The following is a 24,151-nucleotide window of genomic DNA, read 5'->3' on the forward strand; positions in this document are numbered from 1 at the left end:
GAAGTCGCCTCTCATCTCCATCGCTCTGAAGAGAAAAGCTATAGCTCACTCAGCTTTTCCTCATAAGACATGTTCTCTAATCCAGGCAGCATCCTGGTAAATCTCCTCTGCACCCTCTCTAAAGCTTCCACATCCTTCCTACAATGAGGTGACCAGAACTGAACACAATACTCCAAGTGTGGTCTGACCAGAGTTTTATAGAACTGCAACATCACCTCGCAGCTATTGAACTCAATCCCCCGATTAATGAAGGCCAACACACCATACGCCTTCTTAACCGCCCTATCAACCTGTGCGGCAGCTTTGAAGGATCTATGGACTTGGACCTCAAGATCCCTCTATTCCTCCACACTGCTCAGAATCCTGCCATTAACCTCGTTTTCCGCTTTCAAGTTCGAACTTCCAAAGTGTATCACTTCACTTTTCGGGATTGAACTCCATCTGCCAATTTTCCGCCCAACTCTGCATCCTGTCTATATCCCATTGTAGCCCATGGCAATCTTCTACACTATCCCTAACACCTCCAACCTTTGTTTCATCTGCAAACTTACTAACCCACCCTTCCACTTCCTCATCCAAGTCATTTATAGAAATCACAAAGAGCAGGGTCCCAGAACAGATCCCTGCAGAACACCACTAGTCACAGACCTCCAGGCAGAATACTTTCCATCTACTACCACCCTCTGCCTTCTGTGGGCAAGCCAATTCCTAATCCGCGTAGTCAAGTTTCCATGGATCCCATGCCTCTTTCTGGATCAGCCCACCATGGGGAACCTTGTCAAATGCCTTACTAAAATCCATAGAGACCACATCCACCGCTCTCCCTTCATCAATTTGTTTTGTCACCTCCTCGAAAAACTCAATTAGGCTTGTGAGGCAGGGCTTGCCCCCTCACAAAACCATGCTGACTATCCCTAATAAGACTATGCTTCTCCAAATACTCATAAATCCTGTCCCTAAGAATCCTCTCCAATAGCTTGCCCACCACTGACATAAGACTCACTGGTCTATATAATTCCCAGAATTATCCCCATTACCTTTCTTGAGCAAGGGAACAACATTTGCCATCCTCCAATCCTCTGGTACCCGTGGCCAGGGAGGATGCAAAGATCGTCATCAATGCCCCAGCAATCTTTTCCCTTGCTTCCCATAGAAACCTGGGGTATATCCGTCCGATCCCAGGGACTTATCTATCCTAATGTTTATCAAAGCTCCAACAATACCTCTTTCTTAATCCCGACATGCTCCAGCACATTAGACTGTTCTACTCTCACCTCACATTCGTCAAAGTCCCTCTCCCTGACTGAAGCAAAGTATTCATTATGGACCCCCCCCCTCAAGGCACGTCTCCCCCTTTATCCCTAAGTGGTCCTATCCTCACTCTCATCATCCTTATGTACCGAGGTACAGTGAAAAACTTAGTTTTGCAAGCCATCCATACAGATTAATATGTTTCTTAAGTCAATATGTAGATAGTATAATGAGAGGAGGGGCCATACTGTACCTGGTGTTGGGTAATGAGCCTGGCCAGGTGACTGACCTTTCAGTTAGGGAACAGTGACCACAACTCCTTAAGTTTTAAGATAACTATAGATAAGGATAAGTATGGACCTTGCAGGAGAGTATTAAATCGGAGTAGGGCAAATTATGGGAGCATTCAGCAGGAACTAGGGAGTTAATTGGAAACAGCTGTTTCTGGGCAAGTCCACATCTGACATGTGGAGGGTGTTTAGAGACCGACTGCAGAGAGTACAGGACAGGGATGTTCCAGTAAGAAGGAAGGACAAGGACGGCAGGGGAAGGGAACCTTGGATGTTGAAAGAGGTGGTGAATTTAGTCAAGAAGAAAAACGAAAAGTAAGTAAAGCTTAGGAAGCTAGGGTCAAACAGAGCATTTAAGGATCATAAAGAAGCCAGAAAGGAACTCAAGAAGGGAATTAGGAAAGTCCTTGGCAAGTAGGATTAAAGAGAATCCCAAGGCATTCCATACACATATCAAGAGCAAGAGGATAACCAGGGAGATGGTAGGACCACTCAAGGATAAAGAAGGGAACATGCGCTTAGGAGCAGAGGATGTGGGTGAGGTTCTTAATGAGTACTTTGCATCAGTATTTACCAAGGAGAAGGACATGGAGGATGGGGAGATCAGTGTGGACCGTGCTAATATGCTGGAGCATTTCGAGATAAAGGAGCAGGTAGTGTTGGGTTTCTTAAAGAGCATTGATAAGTCCAAGGGACCTGATGGCATATACCCCAGGTTGAGAGAGGCAAGAGATGAGATTGCTGGGGCCTTGACCAACATCTTTGTGTCCTCTCTAGCCACAGGTGAGGTTCCAGAGGACTGGCGAGTAGCTAATGTTGTTCCATTATTCAAGAAGGGAAAAAGGGATAATCCTGGTAACTATAAACTGGTGAGTCTCACGTCAGTGGTAGGGAAGTTACTGGAGAGGATTCTTTGGGATAGGATTTATGAGCATTTGGAAAACCATAGCCTAATTAGGGACAGTCAGCATGGCTTTGTGCAGGGCAAGTCGAGCCCTACTAACCGGGTTGAGTTTTTGAGGAGGTGACGAGGGTGATTGATGAAGGTACAGCTGTCTACATGGATTTTAGTAAGGTGCTTGACAAGATCCCTCATGGGAGGCTCATGCAGAAGATTAAGATGCATGGGATCCATGGTGAATTGGCTGTAGAAGACAGAGGGTAGTGGTCAATGGAACTTATTCTAGCTGGAGGTCTGTGACTAGTGGTGTTCCCTAGGGATCCGTACTGGGACCTCTGCTGTTTGTAATGTATATAAATGACCTGGATGAAAATGTACATGGGTGGGTTAGTAAGTTTGCAGATGTTACAAAGGTTGGTGGTGTTGTGGATAGCGTATCCTGGCACAGGATACAGCGGGATATAGATCAGTTGCAGGTATTGGCGGAGAAGTGGCAGATGGAGTTCAACCCCTTAACAGTGTTGATGAGCAGAGGGATCTTGGGGTCCACGTTCATAGCTCCTTGTAAGTGGCTACACGGGTTGATGGGGTGGTAAAGAAGGTGTACAGCATGCTTGCCTTCATTAGTCGAGACATTGAGTTCAAGAGTCAGGAAGTTATGCTGCGGCTTTATAAAACTTTAGTTAGGCCGCATCTGGCGTATTGTATTCAGTTCTGGTCACCCCATTATAGGAAGGATGTTGAGGCTTTGGAGAGGGTGCAGAAGAGGTTTACCAAGATGCTGCCTGGATTAGAGGGCATATGCTATGAGGATAGGTTGGACAAACTTGGGTTGTTCTCTCTGGAGCGGCGGAGGCTGAGGGGAGATCTGATAGAGGCTTATAAAATTATGAGAGACATAGATAGTCATAATGAGGTGGCATCCATCATTAAGGACCTTCACCATCCAGGATACGCCCTCTTCTCATTACTACCATCAGGAGGAGGTACAGGAGCCTAAAGAACCACACTCAGTGACTCGAGAACAGATAGCTCCTTCCCCTCCGCCATCAGTTTTCTAAATGGTCCATGAACACTACCTCATTATTCCTTTTGTTTTGCAGGTTTTATTTATTTTTCTAGTTTACAGATTTTTATGTCCTGCATTGCACTGCTGCCGCAAAATAACAAACTTCATGTCATGTGTCAGTGATAGTAAATCTGATTCTGATTCTAACTAAGCTGACCATCTGAGCTAGTCCCATTTGCCTGCATTTGGTCCATATCCCTTGAAACTTTTCCTATCCATTTATCTTTCAAATGTTGTTATTTGTCTTTTAACTGCTGTTGTTAGGGTTATTAGTTGTTGTTAGTCTTCTTAACTACCTTGTTCGCCTACCCTACCACCTTCATGGATGTGTAAACAGCACTCCCAAAGTTCACAGTTGCTCCATACTTCTTCACATATTTCTTCTCCCCTCTGCCCATGATATAAACAACTTTATTCCTCACTATCAACCACACAGATAACTTCTGTATCACTTGTGAACCTCACGCCCCAATTTTTAACTTCAAGTCAGGCCATGAGGTCAGGGGGTCGATCAACAAGGCCACCTGAAGCCCAGTGTACACACACCACCCCTCCAATCGGTGAAATACTTGTCCACCTTTGTTTCCCACACTGAGCCAGTTTGAATCTAACTTCACATCCCATAGATTTGTTTTGTTTGCTGACCATCCTACCACATGGGTCAAATACTTCCAAAGACGGACGGGTTAGGAAGTTGTGGACGTGCTATGTTGGCGCCGGAAGAATGGCGACACTTGCGGGCTGCCCACAGAACACTCTACGCAAAAGATGCATTTCACTGTGTTTTGATTGTACACACGACAAATAAATAAATCTTATCTACTTTATTAAAATCCACCTGGACTACATTAACCTCCCACATACAACGTACGTTCTTTTTAACACCTCAAAAAATTCAATCATGAGACAAGACTTTTCCATCACAAATCCATGCTTAATTAAGCTGTAACTTTATAAATTGTGATTTACATTTCTCAGAATATTATTTTCCTGCCACAAAAGTTAGGCTAATCAGACTATAATTATGTGGTCTGCGCCTTTCCCTTTTTTTAAACTTGAGTAAGCTTGCAGTCCTCAAGCATCACAGCAGCAGCGGAGGGGACTGGGGAACGATTGTGTTTTCTGCCAAGCTTCCCTCTGTAACCAGGGAGGCTGGTGACTTATCTACTATCACAGATGCTAAACCCTTCATGTTTATCCCATGTTCTGTTTCACACTGCTCGTTACTTTGACATCTCCCTCTTGTGGAGACACACACGAGATGATCAATGTATCTCAAATCCACAACCTCCCCCTTCAGTTACTTTTTTTTAAATCTCAAATCGTTCCCATGCCTTCCTTGTTATCCCTCTCACACCCTACACAATAATAAAGCATCAACATTTTCTGTAATTTTCCTTGCACCATTATTTCCTGGCATGTGGTGGAGGCAGGTACATTGGTCAAATTCAAGAGATTACTAGATAGGAACATGGAGGAATTTGAAATAGAGGGATATGTGGGAGGAAGGGGTTAGATAGTCTTAGGCGAGGTTTAAAGGTTGGCACAACATTGTGGGCCGAAGGGCCTGTATTGTGCTGTACTGAGAAGGCATTACCGGTTCTGGTTTATCAGCAACTTCACTCCCTCACCAATTTTTATCGATGCACCACAGAAAGTATCTGAGCTGGATGCATCACCACTTGGTATGGCAACTGCTCTGCCCAAGACTGTAAGAAATTGCAGAGTTGAGAACACAGCCCAGTCCATCACACAAACCAGCCTCCCCTCTATTGATTCTGTCTACACTTCCCACTGCCTCAGGAAAGAAGCTGACATAATCAAGGACCCCTCCCACCCCAGACATTCGCTCTTCCCCCCAACCCCCAAATCAGGCAGAAGATACAAAAGCCTGAAAGCACGTACCACCAGGCTCAAGGACAGCTTCTATCCCGCTGTTATAAGACTATTGGATTGACCTCTTGTATGATAAGGATGAACTCTCGACCTCACAACCTACCTTGTCATGGCCTTGCACCTTATTGTCTGCCTGCACTGCACTTCTTCTGTAACTGTAGCATTATATTCTGCATTCTGTTAATGCTTTCCCTTTGTACTACCTCGTTGTACTTGTGTTTGGAATGATCTGTCTGGATAGCATTGCGAAACAAAAGCTTTTTACTGTTTCTTGGTACACGTAACAATAATAAACCAATCACCAGCGACGGCACAGAATAAACCAGATGGGCCATATCTGCCCATCAATCCCTGTGTTCCCCAACGGACAAAGAAACCAGCCCATACCCAGTGGTTGGTGGATGGGCCATCTGCCTTGGCCACAATGGTCCCATCTTCCGCAATCAGTACAACATTCGAGCTGGTTCCTCCTCTAGGAGTAGAACTAAGGTTAGTTTCTACTTATCAAAGCCCAGATGACAGTTGTCAATCTTCCCCCAGTCCCTCACACCACTGCAGCCCGCAAACCTGCCCTCCATCACCTCCCCAAGTCACTAGTGCTCCTCTCCCATTTATAAGTATTATTCATACAACGGCTTGTTTGTGTGGATCTCCCTGGCTCCTGCTACGGAGTGCCATGGGGCAGCATAACATGCAGAGAGGCAAGATCTGTGAATCCCAGCGGATGAAAACAGGCTTGTGGGGTCTGTGCTGCCGAGAGCTGAGGAGAGTGTCATCCCAGAGATGTGAGACACCAGGTCTGGTAAACGATGGTCCATTCTGTGGGGTAGTACGGAAGGGGGAAGGGAGATGGGGGAAGGGGGGGGGAGATGTGTGAGGCTCTGGTCTCATCACACATCCATGACTGGGATTCGCTCAGTTGCTCTCCTCCCCCTGCACTCTCTCACACACCCACACGTCCCTCATTAACCTCCAGCCTCACCCGTAACCCCCCTTCCTCTGCTCCTCCTTCTCTCCACAGGCTGTCCCCACCCTCATGTTCATCCTCACCTCCCTTCACTCACCCCTCCACTCCCTCTTTCCAACCCTTTCTTCACTCCCACCCACAATCCCTCCCTCCCATACTCCCCTCCCTCACACCTTCCATCCCATACTCACCTCCCTCCCACCCACACTCCCTCCTTCCTCCCTCACCCACTCCCTCCCACCCACACTCACCCCCTCCCCTCCCTCACCCACTCCCTCCCACCCACACTCACCCCCTCCCCTCCCTCACCGCTTCCCTACCTCCCCACTCCCTCCGTCACCCCGTCCCTCCCACTCTCTCCCCCTCCCCAACTCACACCCCTCCCCTCCCTCCTGCTCCCCCACTCAACCCCTCCCCTCCCTCCCCCTCCCCCACACACCCCTCCCCGCCCCCCTTCCCCCACTCACACCCCTCCCCTCCCTGCCCCCCTTCCCCCACTCACACCCCTCCCCTCCCTCCCCCCTCCTCCACTCACACCCCTCCCCCCTCCTCCACTCACACCCCTCCCCTCCCCCATGCACAGCCCTCCCCTCCCTCCCCCACTAACACCCCTCCCCACCCCACTCACACCCCTCCCCTCCCTCACCCCACTCACACCCCTCCCTCACCCCACTCACACCCCTCCCCTCCCTAACTCACACCCCTCCCCTCCCTGCCCCCATCCCCTCCCTCCGTCCCCCCTCTCTCTGTCCCTCCTTCCCCCTCCCTTCCCTTACACCTCACCTCCCTCCCTCACCCTCCCTCACCCTCCCCCTCCCTCCCTCACTCCCCCTCCCCCTCCCTCCCTCACCCTCCCCAACCCTCCCCCTCACTCACCCCCCCTCCCTCACACCCTCTCCCTCCCTCACTCACCCTCTCCCTCCCTCCCTCACCCTCCCCTCCCTCACTCACACCCTCCCCTCCCTCCCTCACCCTCCCCAACCCTCCCCCTCCCCCTAACTCACCCCCCCTCCCTCACTCACCCTCTCCCTCCCTCCCTCACCCTCCCTCTCCCTCCTCCTCCTCCCCTCCCTCACTCACACCCTCCCCTCCCTCCCTCACCCTCCCCAACCCTCCCCCTCCCCCTAACTCACCCCCCCCCTCACTCACCCTCTCCCTCCCTCACTCACCCTCCCCCTCCCTCCTCCTCCCCTCCCTCCACTACCCCTCCCCTCACGCACCCCCCCCACTCACTCACCCTCCCTCACTCACCCCTCCACCCCCCCACTCTCACCCCTCCTCACTCACCCCTCCACCCCCCCACTCTCACCCCTCCACTCTCACCCCTCCACCCCACTCACTCACCCCTCCACTCTCACCCCTCCTCACTCACCCCTCCACCCCCCCACTCTCACCCCTCCACCCCACTCACCCCTCCACCCCACCCCACTCACTCACCCCTCCCCCCCCCCCACTCACTCACCCCTCCACCCCCCCCACTCTCACCCCTCCACCCCTCCACCCCACTCACCCCTCCACCCCACCCCACTCATTCACCCCTCCACTCTCACCCCTCCTCACTCACCCCTCCACCCCCCCACTCTCACCCCTCCACCCCCCCACTCTCACCCCTCCACCCCACCCCACTCACTCACCCCTCCACCCCCCCACTCTCACCCCTCCTCACTCACCCCTCCACCCCACCCCACTCACTCACCCCTCCACCCCCGCACTCTCACCCCTCCACCCCCCCACTCTCACCCCTCCACCCCACTCACCCCTCCACCCCACCCCACTCATTCACCCCTCCACCCCCCCCACTCTCACCCCTCCACCCCACTCACCCCTCCACTCCACCCCACCCCTCCTCACTCACCCCTCCACCCCACCCACTCTCACCCCTCCTCACTCACCCCTCCACCCCACCCACTCTCACCCCTCCTCACTCACCCCTCCACCCCACCCACTCTCACCCCTCCTCACTCACCCCTCCTCCCCCCACTCTCACCCCTCCACCCCCCCACTCTCACCCCTCCTCACTCACCCCTCCACCCCACTCACCCCTCCACCCCCCCCACTCTCACCCCTCCACCCCACCCCACTCACTCACCCCTCCACCCCCGCACTCTCACCCCTCCTCACTCACCCCTCCACCCCACCCACTCTCACCCCTCCTCACTCACCCCTCCACCCCCCCACTCTCACCCCTCCACCCCACTCACCCCTCCACTCCACCCCACCCCTCCTCACTCACCCCTCCACCCCACCCACTCTCACCCCTCCTCACTCACCCCTCCACCCCACGCACTCTCACCCCTCCTCACTCACCCCTCCACCCCACCCACTCTCACCCCTCCTCACTCACCCCTCCACCCCACCCACTCTCACCCCTCCTCACTCACCCCTCCTCACTCACCCCTCCACCCCCCCCACTCTCACCCCTCCTCACTCACCCCTCCTCACTCACCCCTCCTCACTCACCCCTCCACCCCCCCACTCTCACCCCTCCTCACTCACCCCTCCACCCCCCCACTCTCGCCCCTCCTCACTCACCCCTCCACCCCACCCACTCTCACCCCTCCTCACTCACCCCTCCACCCCACCCACTCTCACCCCTCCTCACTCACCCCTCCACCCCCCCACTCTCACCCCTCCACCCCACTCACCCCTCCACTCCACCCCACCCCTCCTCACTCACCCCTCCACCCCACCCACTCTCACCCCTCCTCACTCACCCCTCCACCCCCCCACTCTCACCCCTCCACCCCCCCACTCTCACCCCACTCACTCACCCCTCCTCCCCCCACTCTCGCCCCTCCTCACTCACCCCTCCACCCCCCCACTCTCACCCCTCCTCACTCACCCCTCCACCCCACCCACTCTCACCCCTCCTCACTCACCCCTCCACCCCCCCCACTCTCACCCCTCCTCACTCACCCCTCCACCCTCACCCCTCCTCACTCACCCCTCCACCCCCCCACTCTCACCCCTCCTCACTCACCCCTCCACCCCCCCACTCTCACCCCTCCTCACTCACCCCTCCACCCCCCCACTCTCGCCCCTCCTCACTCACCCCTCCACCCCACCCACTCTCGCCCCTCCTCACTCACCCCTCCACCCCCCCACTCTCACCCCTCCACCCCCCCACTCTCACCCCTCCTCACTCACCCCTCCACCCCCCCACTCTCGCCCCTCCTCACTCGCCCCTCCACCCCACCCACTCTCGCCCCTCCTCACTCACCCCTCCACCCCCCCACTCTCACCCCTCCACCCCACTCACCCCTCCACTCCACCCCACCCCTCCTCACTCACCCCTCCACCCCACCCACTCTCACCCCTCCTCACTCACCCCTCCACCCCCCCACTCTCACCCCTCCTCCCCCCACTCTCGCCCCTCCTCACTCACCCCTCCACCCCCCCACTCTCACCCCTCCTCCCCCCACTCTCGCCCCTCCTCACTCACCCCTCCCCCCCCCCCACTCTCACCCCTCCACCCCACTCACTCACCCCTCCTCACTCACCCCTCCACCCTCACCCCTCCTCACTCACCCCTCCACCCCCCCACTCTCACCCCTCCTCCCCCCACTCTCGCCCCTCCTCACTCACCCCTCCACCCCCCCACTCTCACCCCTCCACCCCACTCACCCCACTCACTCACCCCTCCTCACTCACCCCTCCACCCCACCGAACAGCCGCTTCATTTCGTGTCGGCGCCGAGTCCGAAGAGACGGGTCACGTGATCCCGAACAGGCAGCCGACCGTTCATGTGACTGGTGTCTGATCACGTGACGCGGAAACGCGAGTTGGAGCCGGCAGGACGCGGAAGGGAAGGAGGGGGCGGTGGGGGCAGGGGGCGGTGGGGGTGGGGGTGGGTGTGGGTGTGGGTGTGGGGGTGGGGGGGCGGAGAGAGGAGACAAAAGCCAAGGGATAGAGAGAGGTATAGATCTAAGGAGTGAGAGAAATGAAGAATGAAACCGGGGCAATCCATACAGGGGGCCAGAGACATGGGAATCCAACAGCGACTGTTACATGTTTGGGTATGTTGCAAAACTATTGTAAAAGAAAACAAAGTTACTTGAAAATGCAATGTTCCCTTGGAATATCTGCCTGGATCTTGTACATGCAAACAAATAGACTGCCATCGGGGAGGAGGTACAGGAGCCTGAAGACCCACACTCAACGATTCAGGAACAGCTTCTTCCCCTCCGCCATCAGATTTCTGAGTGGTCCATGAACACTACCTCGTTATTTCTTTGCACTATTTATTTATTTTTGTAATTTAGGGATTTGTATGTCTTTTCACTGTACTGCTGCTGCCAAACAACAAAGTTCACATCATATGTCAGTGATGATAGATCTGATTCTCAAAACATGTTTTTAGCCTAAACGATTTCAGTAGCAGCAGTGATATTTATAGAGTGGTTGATGACACTAAATTCAAGGGGGCTTTTCAATGTGAAACCTCAATGTCAAGGCTTTGAAATGCTGTTGGAGAATGAAAGATTCTGAGTTCAGTGCTGGGTGAGAGTGTGCCTATCTCTGCATTGTTAGTTCAGGCCTTTAGTTTACGAGTCCAGTAACTTATCTCTGCCTCACCCAAACCTTAATGCATTATATTTTGGTAGGAGGCATGGAAAGAATTTTCTTTTTATGAGTTTGAGGCTGGTAAATCTCAGTATTCAGAGGAACTTATGGTCCTAATAACACATCACAGGGAGTTAACATGTTGGTGCAACTGAAACCCGGAAAGGCAAATAGTATGGTTGCCTTTATTGCAAGAAGATTGGATTTAATAAAATCTAAAAAAGAGTAGACAGTATAGAAGGTTATAAAAATTATAGTGAGATCTTGATCAGTTCAGTATTTGGACTGAGGATTGGTAAATGGCTTTCAATCCAGATAAACGTGAAGGGTTGCATTTTGGGAGATCAAACCAGGGTAGGACTTATACAGTGAATGGAAGGGCCCAGGGGAGTGTTGTAGAACAGAGGGACTTAAGAATCCAAGTGCAAAGTTCACTGAAAGCGGCATCACAGGTAGATAGGGTGGTGAAGAAGGCGTTTGGCACGCTGGCCTTCCTCAGTCAGGGCATTGAGTACAGGAGTTGGGAAGTTATGTTGCAGTTATATAGGACATTGGTGAGGCTGCACCTGGAGTATTGTGTACAGTTTTGTCACCAAAGGCTCTTGCAATTTCTATAGATGTAGTGTGGAGAGCATTCTGACTGGTTGCATCACCGCCTGGTATGGAGGGTCCAATACACAGGATCACAAGAGACTGCAGAGGGTTGTAGACTCAGCCAGCTCCATCACAGGCACAACCGTCCCCACTATCAAGGACACCTTCAAGAGGTGGTGCCTCAAGAAGGCGGCATCCATCATTAAGGAACCTCAGCATCCAGGAAATGCCCTCTTCTCGTTACTACCATCGTGGCCTGAAGACACACACTCAACGATTCAGGAACAGCTTCTTCCCGTCTGCCATCTGAACGGTCCATGAACCCATCAACACAACCTCATTATTCCTTTTTTTTGCAGTATTTGTTTATTTTGTAATTTATAGTAATTTTATGTCTTTGCACTGTAAAACTTTGCTGCAAAACAACAAATTTCACGTCATATAAGACAGTGATAATAAACCTGATTCTAATAATTCAAATTCTAGTTATTAAACTAGAAGGAGTGCAGAAAAGATTTACCAGGATGTTGCCTTGATTTGGGGGCCTGAGTTACAAGGAGAGGTTGTGTAGACAAGGACTTTATTCCCTGGAATTTAGGAGATTGAGGGGCGACCTGATAGAGGTATACAAGATCATGAGGGGGCATAGACAGGGTGAAAGCACATAGTCTTTCTCCCAGGGAGGGGGTGCTAAAAACAAGAGGGCATAGGTTTAAGATCAGAAGTGAGAGATTTAAAAGGGACGTCAGGGGCAGCTTCTTTACGCAAAGGGTGGTGCGTATTTGGAATGAGCTGCCAGAAATAGTGGCTGAGGCGGGCACATCGGCAATGTTTAAAAACCATCTCGATAAGTATATGAATAGGAGAGGTTTAGAGGGCTCTGGGCCAAACACAGGCAGATGGGACTAGCTCGCTGGGCAACACAGTCGGCATGGATGAGTTGGGCCGATTGGTGTATGACTCTCTACAGCATGAGTTTATGCTGTATGACTCTGTGACTATAAATGATAAAGGAAGTCCTGCTGCAGTTATACAGAGGTTTGCTGAGACAACACCAAGTGAACAGTTATGGTTTTCTTCCGTAATGGAGAAAATACTTGTTTGAGCCTCTATTTCAAGGGTTAGGGTTACCGCCAAGTAAATAGTAGATTCACTAAGACAAAAAATTCTGCAGATGCTGGAATCTGGAGCAATACACAAAAAGTGCTGGAGGAACTCAGCGGGTCAGGCAGATTCCATGGAGGGAAATAAACAGTCGACGTTTTGGGCAGAGACCCTTCATCAGGACTGGAAAGGAAGAGGGCAGAAGGCAGAATAAGAAGGTGGGGGGAGGGGGAGGAGCACACGCAGGCAGGGGATAGGTGAGTCCAGGTGAGGGGGGGAAGGTAGGTTGGTGGGGGAGGGGGAGAAGATGTAATAAGCTGAGAGGTGACAGGTAGAATAGGCAAAGGGCTGAAGAAGGAGGAATCTGGTCGGAGAGGGCAGTGGACCATGGAATAAAGGATGGGGGAACGGAGAAGAGGAGATGGGCAGGTCATCAAGGGGGGGGAAGGGAGCCACAGGAATAAGGGAAGACAAAGGAGTTGGGGGGGGAGAAAAAGAAGGGGAGGGGTTACTGGAAGTTCGAGAAATCGGTGTTGAGGCCATCAGGTTGGAGACTCCCAAGGCAGAATATGAGGTGGTGTTCCTCCAACCTGCGTTAGATTCACTGTGTTTAGATTCAGTAAATTGATTGAAGCTATGAGATGGTTCTCATTTGAGAAGAGGTTGAGTAGAATGGGCTGACGGGCTCTGCAGTACAGGAGACTGGGAGGTTATGACAGTCATATGAGAGTGACGGCTTGGATTGTTGTGGTCAAGAGTCTGGAGTAAACTCACAACCTTCAGATTTAGAAGTGAGAGTGTGACTGATGAGTCAAAGCCTACACCACAGAGGGTTTTAATATCTCAGGTACTTCACGGGACTGTTATCAAATATAATGATCACCAAAGCAAAGTTGCAGAGAGTAGGACAGATGAACAAAAATTGTGCAATGGAGGTTGAGAGGTAGAGATGGAACGTCTTAGCAAGCCAGTTCTGGATTAGGATCTGGGTGACTGAACTCAGGTGAATCCAGGTGAAGTGAGTGGGGGTGAAGCAGGAGGCTGAGGAAGAAAAGCAAAGTTCTCGGACGATTAAAGTCTGGAAGTGTAACTGGCTTTTGGCCAAACCTAGGTCAGTTGTTTTGGGAAATGTTGTGTTGTCTCCCTCACAGAGACACAACTTCAGTATGTTTATGATATTCATCTGTTGCAGATGCATCACGGCTTGGTATGATAATGCTCTGCCTGTGACCGCAAGAAACCACAGAGAGTTGTGGACACAGCTCAGCACATCACAGACACCAGCCTCCCCTCCATGGACTCTGTCTACACTTCTTGCTACATCAGTAAAGCAACCAGCATAATCAAAGACCCCACCCACCCTGGACATTCTCTATTCTCCCTCTCCCATCAGGTAGAAGATACAAAAGCCTGAAAGCACGTACCACCAGGCTCAAGGACAGCTTCTATCCTGCTGTTATGACTATTGAACAGTTCCCTAGTACGATAAGATGGACTCTTGACCTCACAATCTACCTCGTTATGACCTTGTACCTTATCATCCACACTTTCTCTGTAACTGTAACACGTTATTCTGCATTCTGTGATTGTTTTACTTTGTGAAAGAGTAAAAGAGGGCTGCAGATGCTGGAATCTAGATGAAAAACACGATGATGCTGGAGGAACTCAGCAGGCCAGGCAGCATCCATGGAGAAAAGCAGATGGTCAATGTTTCGGGTCAGGACCCTTTTTCAGGACTGAAGATAGGAAAAGGGGAAGCCCAATATATAGGAGGGAAAAGCAGAGCAGTGATAGGTGGACAAAAGAGGGGAGGCGGGGTGGGCACAGGGTGGTGATAGGTAGACGCAGGTAAGAGATAGTGATAGGCAGGTGTGGGGGAGGAGGGGAGAGTAGATCCATCGGGGGATGGGCCAAAGGTATGGAGGCAGGTACCTGAAAGGGGGGAGGGAAGGAAAATAATATATAGGCGAGGAGAAAAAAGAGAGGTAGCCTAGGAAAGGGAGGAAAAGAAGAGAGAGGAGGGGTTGGGGGAGGGGGATTTGGTTTACTTAAAGTGGGAGAATTTGGTGTTCATCCCATTTGGCTATAAGGTCCCAAGACGGAAAATGAGGTGCTGTTCCTCCAGTTTGCATTTGCACTTCTCCTGGCAGTGGAGGGGAGAAGACCGAGGACTGACATATCAGTGATGGAGTGAGTGGGGGAGTTGAAGTGACTGGCAACTGGGAGATGCAGATCGCGGTTACGGACAGTGCGCAGGTGTTCTGCGAAACAGTCACCTAGTCAGCGTTTGGTCTCACCAATGTAGAGGAGGCCACACTTGGAGCACCAAATGCAGTCAATGATATTATGGGAGGTGCAGGTGAATCTCTGTCTCACCTGAAAGGACTGTTTGGGTCCCTGGATGGAGGTGATGGAGGTGATGTAGGGGCAGGTGTTGCACCTATGGCGGGGGCAGTGGAAAGTTCCTGGGGTGGGAGCGGGATGGGTGGGGAGGGAGAAGTGAACTAGGGAGTCGCAGAGAGAGTGGTCCCTGAGAAAGGCAGAAAGGGGTAGGGTGGGGAGGAGAAGATATTCTTGGTGGTGGGGTCCCGTTGGAGATGGCAGAAGTGGCGGAGAATGATGTGGTGGATATGTAGGCTGGTGGGATGAAATGTGAGGATAAGGAGGACCCTATTCCTGTTGGGTCTGGGAGGGTTGGGGGTAACAGAGGCATGGTAAATGCAGAGATGCGGGTGCGAGCTCTCTCGATCACAATAGGGAGGACGCCACAGTTAGTAAAGAAGTTGGACATCTCGGATGTCCTGGAGTGGAAAGCCTCATCATGGGAGCAGATGCAGCGGAGGCAGAGAAATTGAGAAAAAGGGATCACGTCCTTGCAAGAGACGGGGTGGGAGGAGCTGTAATCGAGGTAGCTGTGGGCGTCAGTGGGTTTGTAGAAGATGGCGGTGGAGAAGGAATCTCCTGAGATGGAGATGGAGAGATCGAGGAAGGAGAGGGAGGTGTCAGAGATAGTCCAAGTGAATTGGAGAGCAGGGTCAAAATTAGTGGTGAAATTTATGAAACTGTCGAGTTCCGCACGGGCGCAAGAGGGTGGCACCAATATAGTCGTCGATATAGCGGAGAAAGGGTTGAGGAATGGGGCCGGAGTAGGCTTGGAACAGAGACTGTTCAACATAGCCAGTGAAGAGGCAGGCATAGCTGGGGCCCATGTGAGTGCCCATGTTTTACCCTGTACTACCTCAATGCACTGTGTAATGACTTGACCTGTACGATCAGTATACAAGACAAGTTTTTCACTGTACCTCAGTATATGTGACAATAATAAACCTACTTGTTCACTGGATATCCTGGGTGTCTTTAACTTCCCTCAGTGATATTCCTTTTGTCTTCAGGGAGGAGTGTGGCCAGGGATACATCACCCATCCCATCCTCTGCACCCAACCCCACTCCCACCCCCACCCCCCCATCGCTGCCAATCTCCCAGTTCTGAAAATCAAAAAAAAACTGCAGATACTGGAAATCTAAAATGAAAACAGAAAATGCTTGAAATACTCAGCAAGTCAGGGAGCATCTGGGGAGCGAGAGACAGGGATAAGGTTTCAGATCGAAAACCCTCTGTCAGAACTCGGAAGGAGACAAACGAAGCTTGTTAAGAGAAACTTGTCTTGGTGGGAGAGGGGCGATGTCTCTGGTAGGGTAAAACCGGGGTGACCATGGGGTTAAGCTGTAGACAAGGTTATCTGGTCAGTGAATGGGAGCAGTTAGAGGGTGAGAACTTTGACAAAAGGATGTGGGAGTTGCAAAATGCAGAGCAGGAGGACGTGCCCGGCAAGTCAGGCTGGGTACATCCTCCAGTCCCAGAGGGAAAAAGAACAGAACAAGCTGAGCCTATATTGGTATTGGTAAATTGGTTTATTATTGTCACTTGTACCGAGGTACAGTGAAAAACTTGTCTTGCAAACCGGTCGTACAGATCAATTCATTACACAGTGCATTGAGGTAGTACAGGTAAAAACAATAACAGAATACAGAGTAAAGTGTCACAGCTACAGGGAAGTGCAGTGCAGGTAGACAATAAGGTGCAAGGTGGATTGTGAGGTGAAGAGTCCATCTCATCATATAAGAGAACCGTTCAATAGTCTTATCACAGTGGGATAGAAGTTGTCCTTGAGCCTGGTGGTATGTACCCTCAGGCTCTTTCCTGATGGAAGAGGAGAGAAGAGAGAATGATCTGGGTGGGTGGGGTCTTTGATTATGCTGGCTGCTACACCAAGGCAGCAGGAGGTATAGACAGAGTCCATGGAGGGGAGGCTGGTTTCCGTGATGCACTGGGCTGTGTCCACAAGTCTCTGCAGTTTCTTGTGGTCCTGGGCAGAGCAGTTGCTCTGATAGGATAGGATGCTTTCTATGGTGCATCAATAAAAATTGGTGAGGGTCAAAGGGGACATACCAAACAGATGGACAACTGATCCAGACAGAAATTAAGTAAGCTGAAACTGCAGAAGTTAATACTGAGCGCAGAAGGCTGCAATGTACCCAGATGGAAGATCTATGTTCTATGAGGTGCTGATCCTCAAGCTTGCATTGGGCCTCATTGTACAGGAGAGCACAGCCAGACGGGTCAGAGTGGGAGTGGGATGGAGAATTAATGGAGGCAACAGGAAGCTCAGGGCTTCCCCCGTCACCCCCCGTCCACTGCGCGGACTGAATGCAGGGGCTCCGCAAAGCGACGACTCAGTCTGCCCTTGGTTTCTCCAATGAAGAGGAGATTTCTCCTTGGAGTGACGGATGATGAGGGGGGACCTGATAGAGGTGTATAAGATGATGAGAGGCATTGATCGTGTGGATAGTCAGAGGCTTTTCCCCAGGGCTGAAATGGTTGCCACAAGAGGACACAGGTTTAAGGTGCTGGGGAGTAGGTACAGGGGAGATGTCAGGGGTAAGTTTTTCACTCAGAGAGTGGTGAGTGCGTGGAACGGGCTGCCGGCAACGGTGCTGGAGGCGGATACGATAGGGTCCCTTAAGAGGCTTTTGGATAGGTACACGGATCTTAGAAAAATAGAGGGCTATAAGTAAGCCTAGTAATTTCTAAGGTAGGGACATGTTCGGCACAACTTTGTGGGCCGAAGGGCCTGAATTGTGCTGTAGGTTTTCTATGTGTCTATGTTTCTACAACACTGTCAACACCGAATGCAGTTCACCAGATTGGAAGAAGTCCAAGTGAATCGCTGGTTCACCCGGAGGGGCTGCTTGGGTCCCTGGATGGTGGGAAGGGGAGAGGTGAAAGGACAAGGGTTGCATTGCCTGCGGTTGCAAAGGGAAAGTGCCATTAAGAAGGAGGGTGGTTGGCGGGAACGGAAGAGTGGACCGGGGCGTTGCAAAGGGACTCTTCCGTGTGAAACACAGAAAGGGGAGGAGAGGGGAAATTGTGTCTGGTGGTGGAATCTCCTTGAAGGAAATTGTGCAGAATGACCTGTTGAATGCGGAGGCTGATGGGGTGAGGACGCAGACAAAAGAATGTGGGAGTTGTGAAACACAGAGCAGGCAGGCATGCCCGGAAGGTCAGGTAATTGGTTTATTATTGTCACATGTACTGATATGCAGTAAACGACTTTGTTTGCACACCATCCAGACAGATAATTCCAGACATAATTACATCGAGGTAGTACAAAAGGAAAAGCAAGAACAGAATGCAGAATATAGTGTTGCAGTTACAGAGAAAGTGCAGTGCAGGCAGACAAATAAAGTTCAGGGGCCATGATGAGGTAGACTGAGAGATCAATTCATCTTTATTGTACAAGAGGTCCATTCAAGAGTCTGATAACAGTTGGATAGAAGCTGTCCCTGGTGCTCCAGTTTCCTCCCACATTTCAAAGACGTACAGGTTAGGAAGTTGTGGGCATGCTATGTTGGCACCAGAAGCGTGGCGACACTTGCGGGTTGCCCCCAGCACACTGTTAGCAATGCAAAAAGATGCATTTCCCTGTGTGTTTCAATGTACATGTGACTAATAAATAAATATCTTCTCCATTTGCTTCGTTTATTATTGTCACTTGTACTGAGGTACAGTGAAATTTGTTCTGCACGCCATCCATACAGATCATTTCAACACATCAGTGCATTGAGGTAGTACAAGGGAAAACAATAACACAATGCAGAATAAAGTGTTACAGTTACAGAGAAAGTGCAGTGCAGGCAGACAATAAGGTGCAAGGCCATAACGAGGTAAATTGTGAGGTCAAGAGTCCATTTTATCGTTCAATAGTCTTATAACAGTGGGATAAGATAAGATAAGATCTTTTATTAGTCACATGTACATCGAAACACACAGTGAAATGCATCTTTTGCGTAATGTTCTGGGGGGCAGCCCGCAAGTATTGCCACGTTTCCGGTGCTCGAACCTGGTGGTACGTGCTTTCAGGCTTTTGTATCTTCTGCCCAATGGAAGGGGGGAGAAGAGAGAATGTCTGGGGTGGGAGGGGTCCTTGATTGCGTTGGCTGCTTTCCCGAGGCAGCGGAAGGGTTGACAGAGCCTTCTGTGGAAGTAGAGGCGCTGGAGAGCTTTCCTGGGCATGTCCTCCACTCCCAGAGGGAAAATAAAGAGAAAAAGTTGGAAAAATCAAACAAACTGAGCCGATGTGACAGGTAGGCGACTGATACAGAGAAATACCTGTGGTTGTAGAATTCAGTATAGAGTCTGGAAGGCTACAACGTGCTCAGATGGAAGATGAAGTGCTGTTCCCAATCCTGAATTTAAAATCATGGACGACAGGAGGAGTCCGTGTAATCCAGTTAACCCTCTATCCCCTTCACTCCTGCCAATATTTCCTTAACAAGTATTTCTCAGTAAAAATAAACACAACGTTTTTCAACGAACCTCAATGTGTGCTGAGGGAACAGCTCCCCACCTGGTGCATCATAATCTTACTGCACTCAACAACATACGATGACAAGCAAAAGAAAACTTTCATAAAACCATAAGACACAGGAACAGAATTAGGCCATTCGGTTCATTGAGTCTGCTCCACCATTCAATCATGGTTGATCTATAGTCATAGAGCACTACAGCACAGAAACAGGACCTTTGGCCCATCTAGTCCATGCCGGCCTGGTTTTCTGCCCAGTCCCATCTACCCGCACCCAGACCACATCCCTCCAAACACCTCCCATCCATGTACCTATCCAAACATCTCGTTAATGCTACAATTGAACCCACAGCTACCACTTCTGCCAGCAGCTCGTTCCACACTCGCACCTCCCTCTGAGTGAAGTAGTTCCCCCTCAGATTCCCCTTAAATATTTCACCTTTCACCCTAAACCTATGACCTCTAGTTCTAGTCTCACCCAACCTTAGGGGAAAAAGCCTGCATGCATTCACCCTATCTATACCCCTCATAATTTTGTATACCTCTATAAAATCTCTATAAGATCTCACATACATTAGACTATTGTTTATTGACTACAGCTCTGCCTTTAATACAATAATTCCAAGCAAGCTTGTCACCAAACTACGAGACCTAGGACTCAACACCTCCCTCTGTAAATGGAGCCTTGACTTTCTAACAAACAGACCGCAATCAGTGAGGATAGGCAGCAATACCTCCGACACGATTACTCTCAACACTGGTGCTCCACAAGGCTGTGTCCTCAGCCCTCTACTCTACTCCCTATACACTCATGACTGTGTGGCCAGATTCTGCTCTAACTCCATCTACAAGTTTGCAGATGATACCACCGTTGTAGGCCGTATCTCAAACAGCGATGAGTTGGAGTACAGGAAGGAGATAGAGAGCTTAGTGGAATGGTGTCATGACAACAACCTTTCCCTCAATGTCAACAAAACAAAAGAGCTGGTCATTGACTTCAGGAAAGGGGGCGGTGTACACGCACCTGTCTACATCAATGGTGCTGAGGTCGAGAGGGTTGAGAGCTTCAAGTTCCTGGGAGTGAACATCACCAACAGCCTGTCCTGGTCAAATCACGTAGATGCCACGGCCAAGAAAGCTCACCAGTGCCTCTACTTCCTCAGGAGGCTAAAGAAATTTGGTTTGTTCCTTTTGACACTCACCAACTTTTATTGATGCACCATAGAAAGCATCCTATCTGGACGTATCACAGCTGGGTACGGCAACTGCTTTGCCCAGGACCGCAAAAAACTGCAGAGAGTTGTGGCCACAGCCCAGTGTATCACGGTAACCAGCTTCCCCTCCTTGGACTCTGTCTTTACCTCTCACTGTCTTGGTGCAGCAGCCAGCATAATCGAAGACCCCACCCATCCAGGCCATTCTCTCTTCTCTCCTCTTCCATTGGGTAGAAGATATAGGAGCCTGAGGGCACGTACCACCAGACTTAAGGACAGCTTCTACCCCACTGTGATAAGACTGATGAACGGTTCCCTTATGTGATGAGATGGACTCTGACCTCATGATCTACCTTGTTGTGACCTTGCACCTTATTGCACTGCACTTTCTCTGCAGCTGTGACACTTTACTCTGTACTGTTATTGTTTTTACCTGTACTACCTCAGTGCACTCTGTACTAACCCAATGTAACTGTACTGTGTAATGAATTGACTACGATTGGTTTGCAAGACAAGTTTTTCACTGTACCTCAGTACGTGACAATAATAAACCAATACCAATACCTTCTCTGCCAGAGCAACCTCATGTCCTCTTTTAGCCCTCGTGATTTCTCTCTTAAGTGTTCTCTTGCATTTCTTATACTCCCCAAGCGCCTCATTTGACCCTAACTGCCTGTACCTGATAATGCACCTCCTTCTTTTTCTTTACCAGGGCCTCAATATCCCTTGATAATCAAGGTTCTCTAAACCTGCTAGCTTTGCCTTTTATTCTTACAGGAACATACAGATTCTGTATTCTCAATATCTCACTTTTGAAGGCCTCCCGCTTACCAAGCAACACTTTGCCAGAAAACAACCTATCCCAATCCACGCCTGCCAGATTCCTTCTGATTTTCTCAAAATTGGGCTTTTTCCAGTTTAGAATTTGAACCCTAGGACCAGTCCTATCCTTTCCCATAATTTCTTGAAACAAATGGAATTATGATCACTAGATCCAAAGTGTTCCCCTACACTCTCTTCTGTCACCTGCCCTGTCTCATTCCCTAAGAGGAGATCTAATATTGCATTCTCTCGAGTTGGGACCTCTGCATATTGATTGGGGAAACATTCCTGAACACACTTTACAAACTCGATCCTGTCCAGTCCTTTTACAGTATGAGAGTCCCGGTCAATAGGTGGAACGTTAAAATCACCTATGATCACAACTTTATATTTTCTGCAACTGTCTGCTATCTCTCTACAAATTTTCTCCTCGAAATCCCGCTGACTATTGGGAAGTCTGTAATATAGTCCCGTTAACATGGTTGTCCCTCTTTTATTCCTCAGTTCCACCCAAATTGCCTTTGTAGTTGAGCCCTCCAGTATGTCCTCTCTGAGCAGTGCTGTGACATTTTCCCTGATGAGTAATGCCACCCCTCCCCCTTTAATACCTCCCCCCTATCATGTCTAAAACAACAGAACCCCAGAACATTGAGCTGCCAGTCCTGCCCCTCCTGCAACCAAGTCTCATTAATGGCTACAACATCATAATTCCACATACAGATCCGTGCTCTGTTCATCTGCCTTCCCTACAATACTCCTTGCATTGAAATAGACAACCCAGAACATTAGTCCCACCACGCTCAACCTTTTGGTTTCTATCTTTGCCTGTAGTCTTAACATCTACTTTCCCCACAGCCTCTTCACTTGCTGCCCTGCCACTCTGGTTCCCACACCCCTGCAACTCTAGGTTAAAGCCCCCTGAGTGGCACTAGCAAACCTTCCTGCAAGGATATTGGACCCCTCCGGTTCAGGTGCAAACCATCCCGTTTGCACAGATCCCACCTGCCCTGGAAGAGAGCCCAATGATCTAAAAATCTGAAGCCCTCCTTCCTGCTCCATTTGCTTAGCCACATGTTAATTTGCACCATCTTTCTATTTCTTGCGTCACTAGCACGTGGCATGGGTAGCAATCCTGAGATCACCACCCTGGAGGTCCTGTCTTTTAACTTAGCACCTAACTTCCTAAATTCACTTTGCAGGACCTTGTCACTTTGCCTGTCTATGTCATTGGTACCAACATGTACCACGACCTCTGGCTGCTCACACTCCCCCTTAAGAATGTTGAGGACTTGATCCGAGACATCTCTGACCCTGGCACCTGGGAGGCAACATACCATCCGAGGGTCTCTTTCTCGTCCACAGAACCTTCTGTCTGCTCCCCTGACCAATGAAACCCTTTGCCTCTTTTTCTCCTCTTCCCTTCTGAGACAAAGAGCCAAACACAGTGCCCGAGACCTGAGCGCTGTGGCTTTCCCCTGGTAGGTCATTTCTACCCCTCCCCAAACAGTATCTAAAACAATATACATGTTACTGAGGGGAACAGCCACAGGGGCACCCTGCACTGACTGTCTATTCCATTTCTCTCTCCTGATGGTCACCCAGATACCTGCCTCCTGCAACTTAGGTGTGACTGCTTCGCTGTAACTCCTGTCTATCAACCCCTCAGTGTCCCGAATTATCCGAAGGTCATCCAGCTCCAGCTCCAGTTCCCTAACACGGTAACACGCCCTAACAAGGCACTTTTCCCTCTCTACCCCATTCTCCTGCCTTCTCCCCATAACCTATGACGTCCTTACTAGTCAAGGGCTTGTCAACCTCCACTTTAAATACACCCAATGACTTGGTCTCCACAGCTGTCTGTGGCAATAAATTTCACAAATTCACCACCCAAGGTTAAAGAAATCCCTCCTTATCTCTGTTCTAAAGGGATGTCCTTCTATTCTGAGGCAGTGTCCTCTGGTCCTAGACTCTCCCACTACTGGAAACATCCTCTCCACGTCCACTCTATCCAGGGCTTTCAATATTCAGTAGGTTTCAATGAGATATACCTTCACCCTTCTAAACTCCAGCGAATACAGGCCCAGAGCCATCAAACACTCCTCATATGTTAAATCTTTCGTTCCCGGGATCATTCTTGTAAACCTCCTCTGGACCCTCTCCGATGCCAGCACATCCTTCCTTAGATATGGGGCCCAAAACTGCTCACAATACTCCAAATGTCGTCCGATCAAGCCTCAGCATTACATCCTTGCTTTCATATCCTAGTCCTCTCGAAATGAACGCTAACATTGCATTTGCCTTCCTTACTACTGACTCCATTGGACCATAGAACCATAGAACACTACAGCACAGAAAACAGGCCATTCGGCCCTTCTAGTCTGTGCCAAAACTTTATTCTGCTAGTTCCACTGACCTGCACCCAGTCCATAACCCTCCAGACCTCTCCCGTTCATGTATCTATCCAATTTATTCTTAAAATTTAAGAGTGAGCCCGCATTTACCACGTCAGATGGCAGCTCGTTCCACACTCCCACCACTCTCTGAGTGAAGAAGTTCCCCCTAATGTTCCCCCTAAATCTTTCCCCTTTCACCCTAAAGCCATGTCCTCTCGTAC

General features: G+C 50.2%; 2 protein-coding genes across 22 annotated transcripts in view; both read right to left on the reverse strand.

The window, feature by feature from the left end:
- The window catches only part of nagk (N-acetylglucosamine kinase), a 47,906-nt gene extending 37,811 nt beyond the window's left edge, over window positions 1–10,095 (reverse strand). Inside the window, exons 1-2 of one of the 21 annotated variants that reach the window (XM_052038635.1) lie at window positions 10,026–10,095; window positions 5,795–5,879 (exon numbers count right to left, since the gene is read on the reverse strand). In XM_052038635.1, the coding sequence (XP_051894595.1) occupies window positions 5,795–5,879; window positions 10,026–10,054 (114 nt within the window). In that variant the 5' untranslated portion in view covers window positions 10,055–10,095. Of the gene's footprint in view, window positions 1–5,794; window positions 5,880–7,785; window positions 7,797–7,884; window positions 7,893–7,982; window positions 7,991–8,044; window positions 8,053–8,131; window positions 8,140–8,229; window positions 8,238–8,266; window positions 8,275–8,303; window positions 8,312–8,437; window positions 8,446–8,499; window positions 8,508–8,607; window positions 8,616–8,681; window positions 8,690–8,718; window positions 8,727–8,906; window positions 8,915–8,943; window positions 8,952–9,051; window positions 9,060–9,216; window positions 9,225–9,426; window positions 9,435–9,665; window positions 9,674–10,025 lie in introns of those variants that run through there. The other 20 variants (XM_052038644.1, XM_052038793.1, XM_052038785.1 and 17 more) reach the window with 20 other exon arrangements.
- Window positions 1–24,151, reverse strand: part of LOC127580023 (uncharacterized) — a 399,650-nt gene that overhangs the window by 93,378 nt on the left and 282,121 nt on the right.

Source organism: Pristis pectinata, chromosome 2 (genome assembly GCF_009764475.1).
Source record: "Pristis pectinata isolate sPriPec2 chromosome 2, sPriPec2.1.pri, whole genome shotgun sequence".
In the NCBI taxonomy this organism is placed as follows: domain Eukaryota; kingdom Metazoa; phylum Chordata; class Chondrichthyes; order Rhinopristiformes; family Pristidae; genus Pristis; species Pristis pectinata.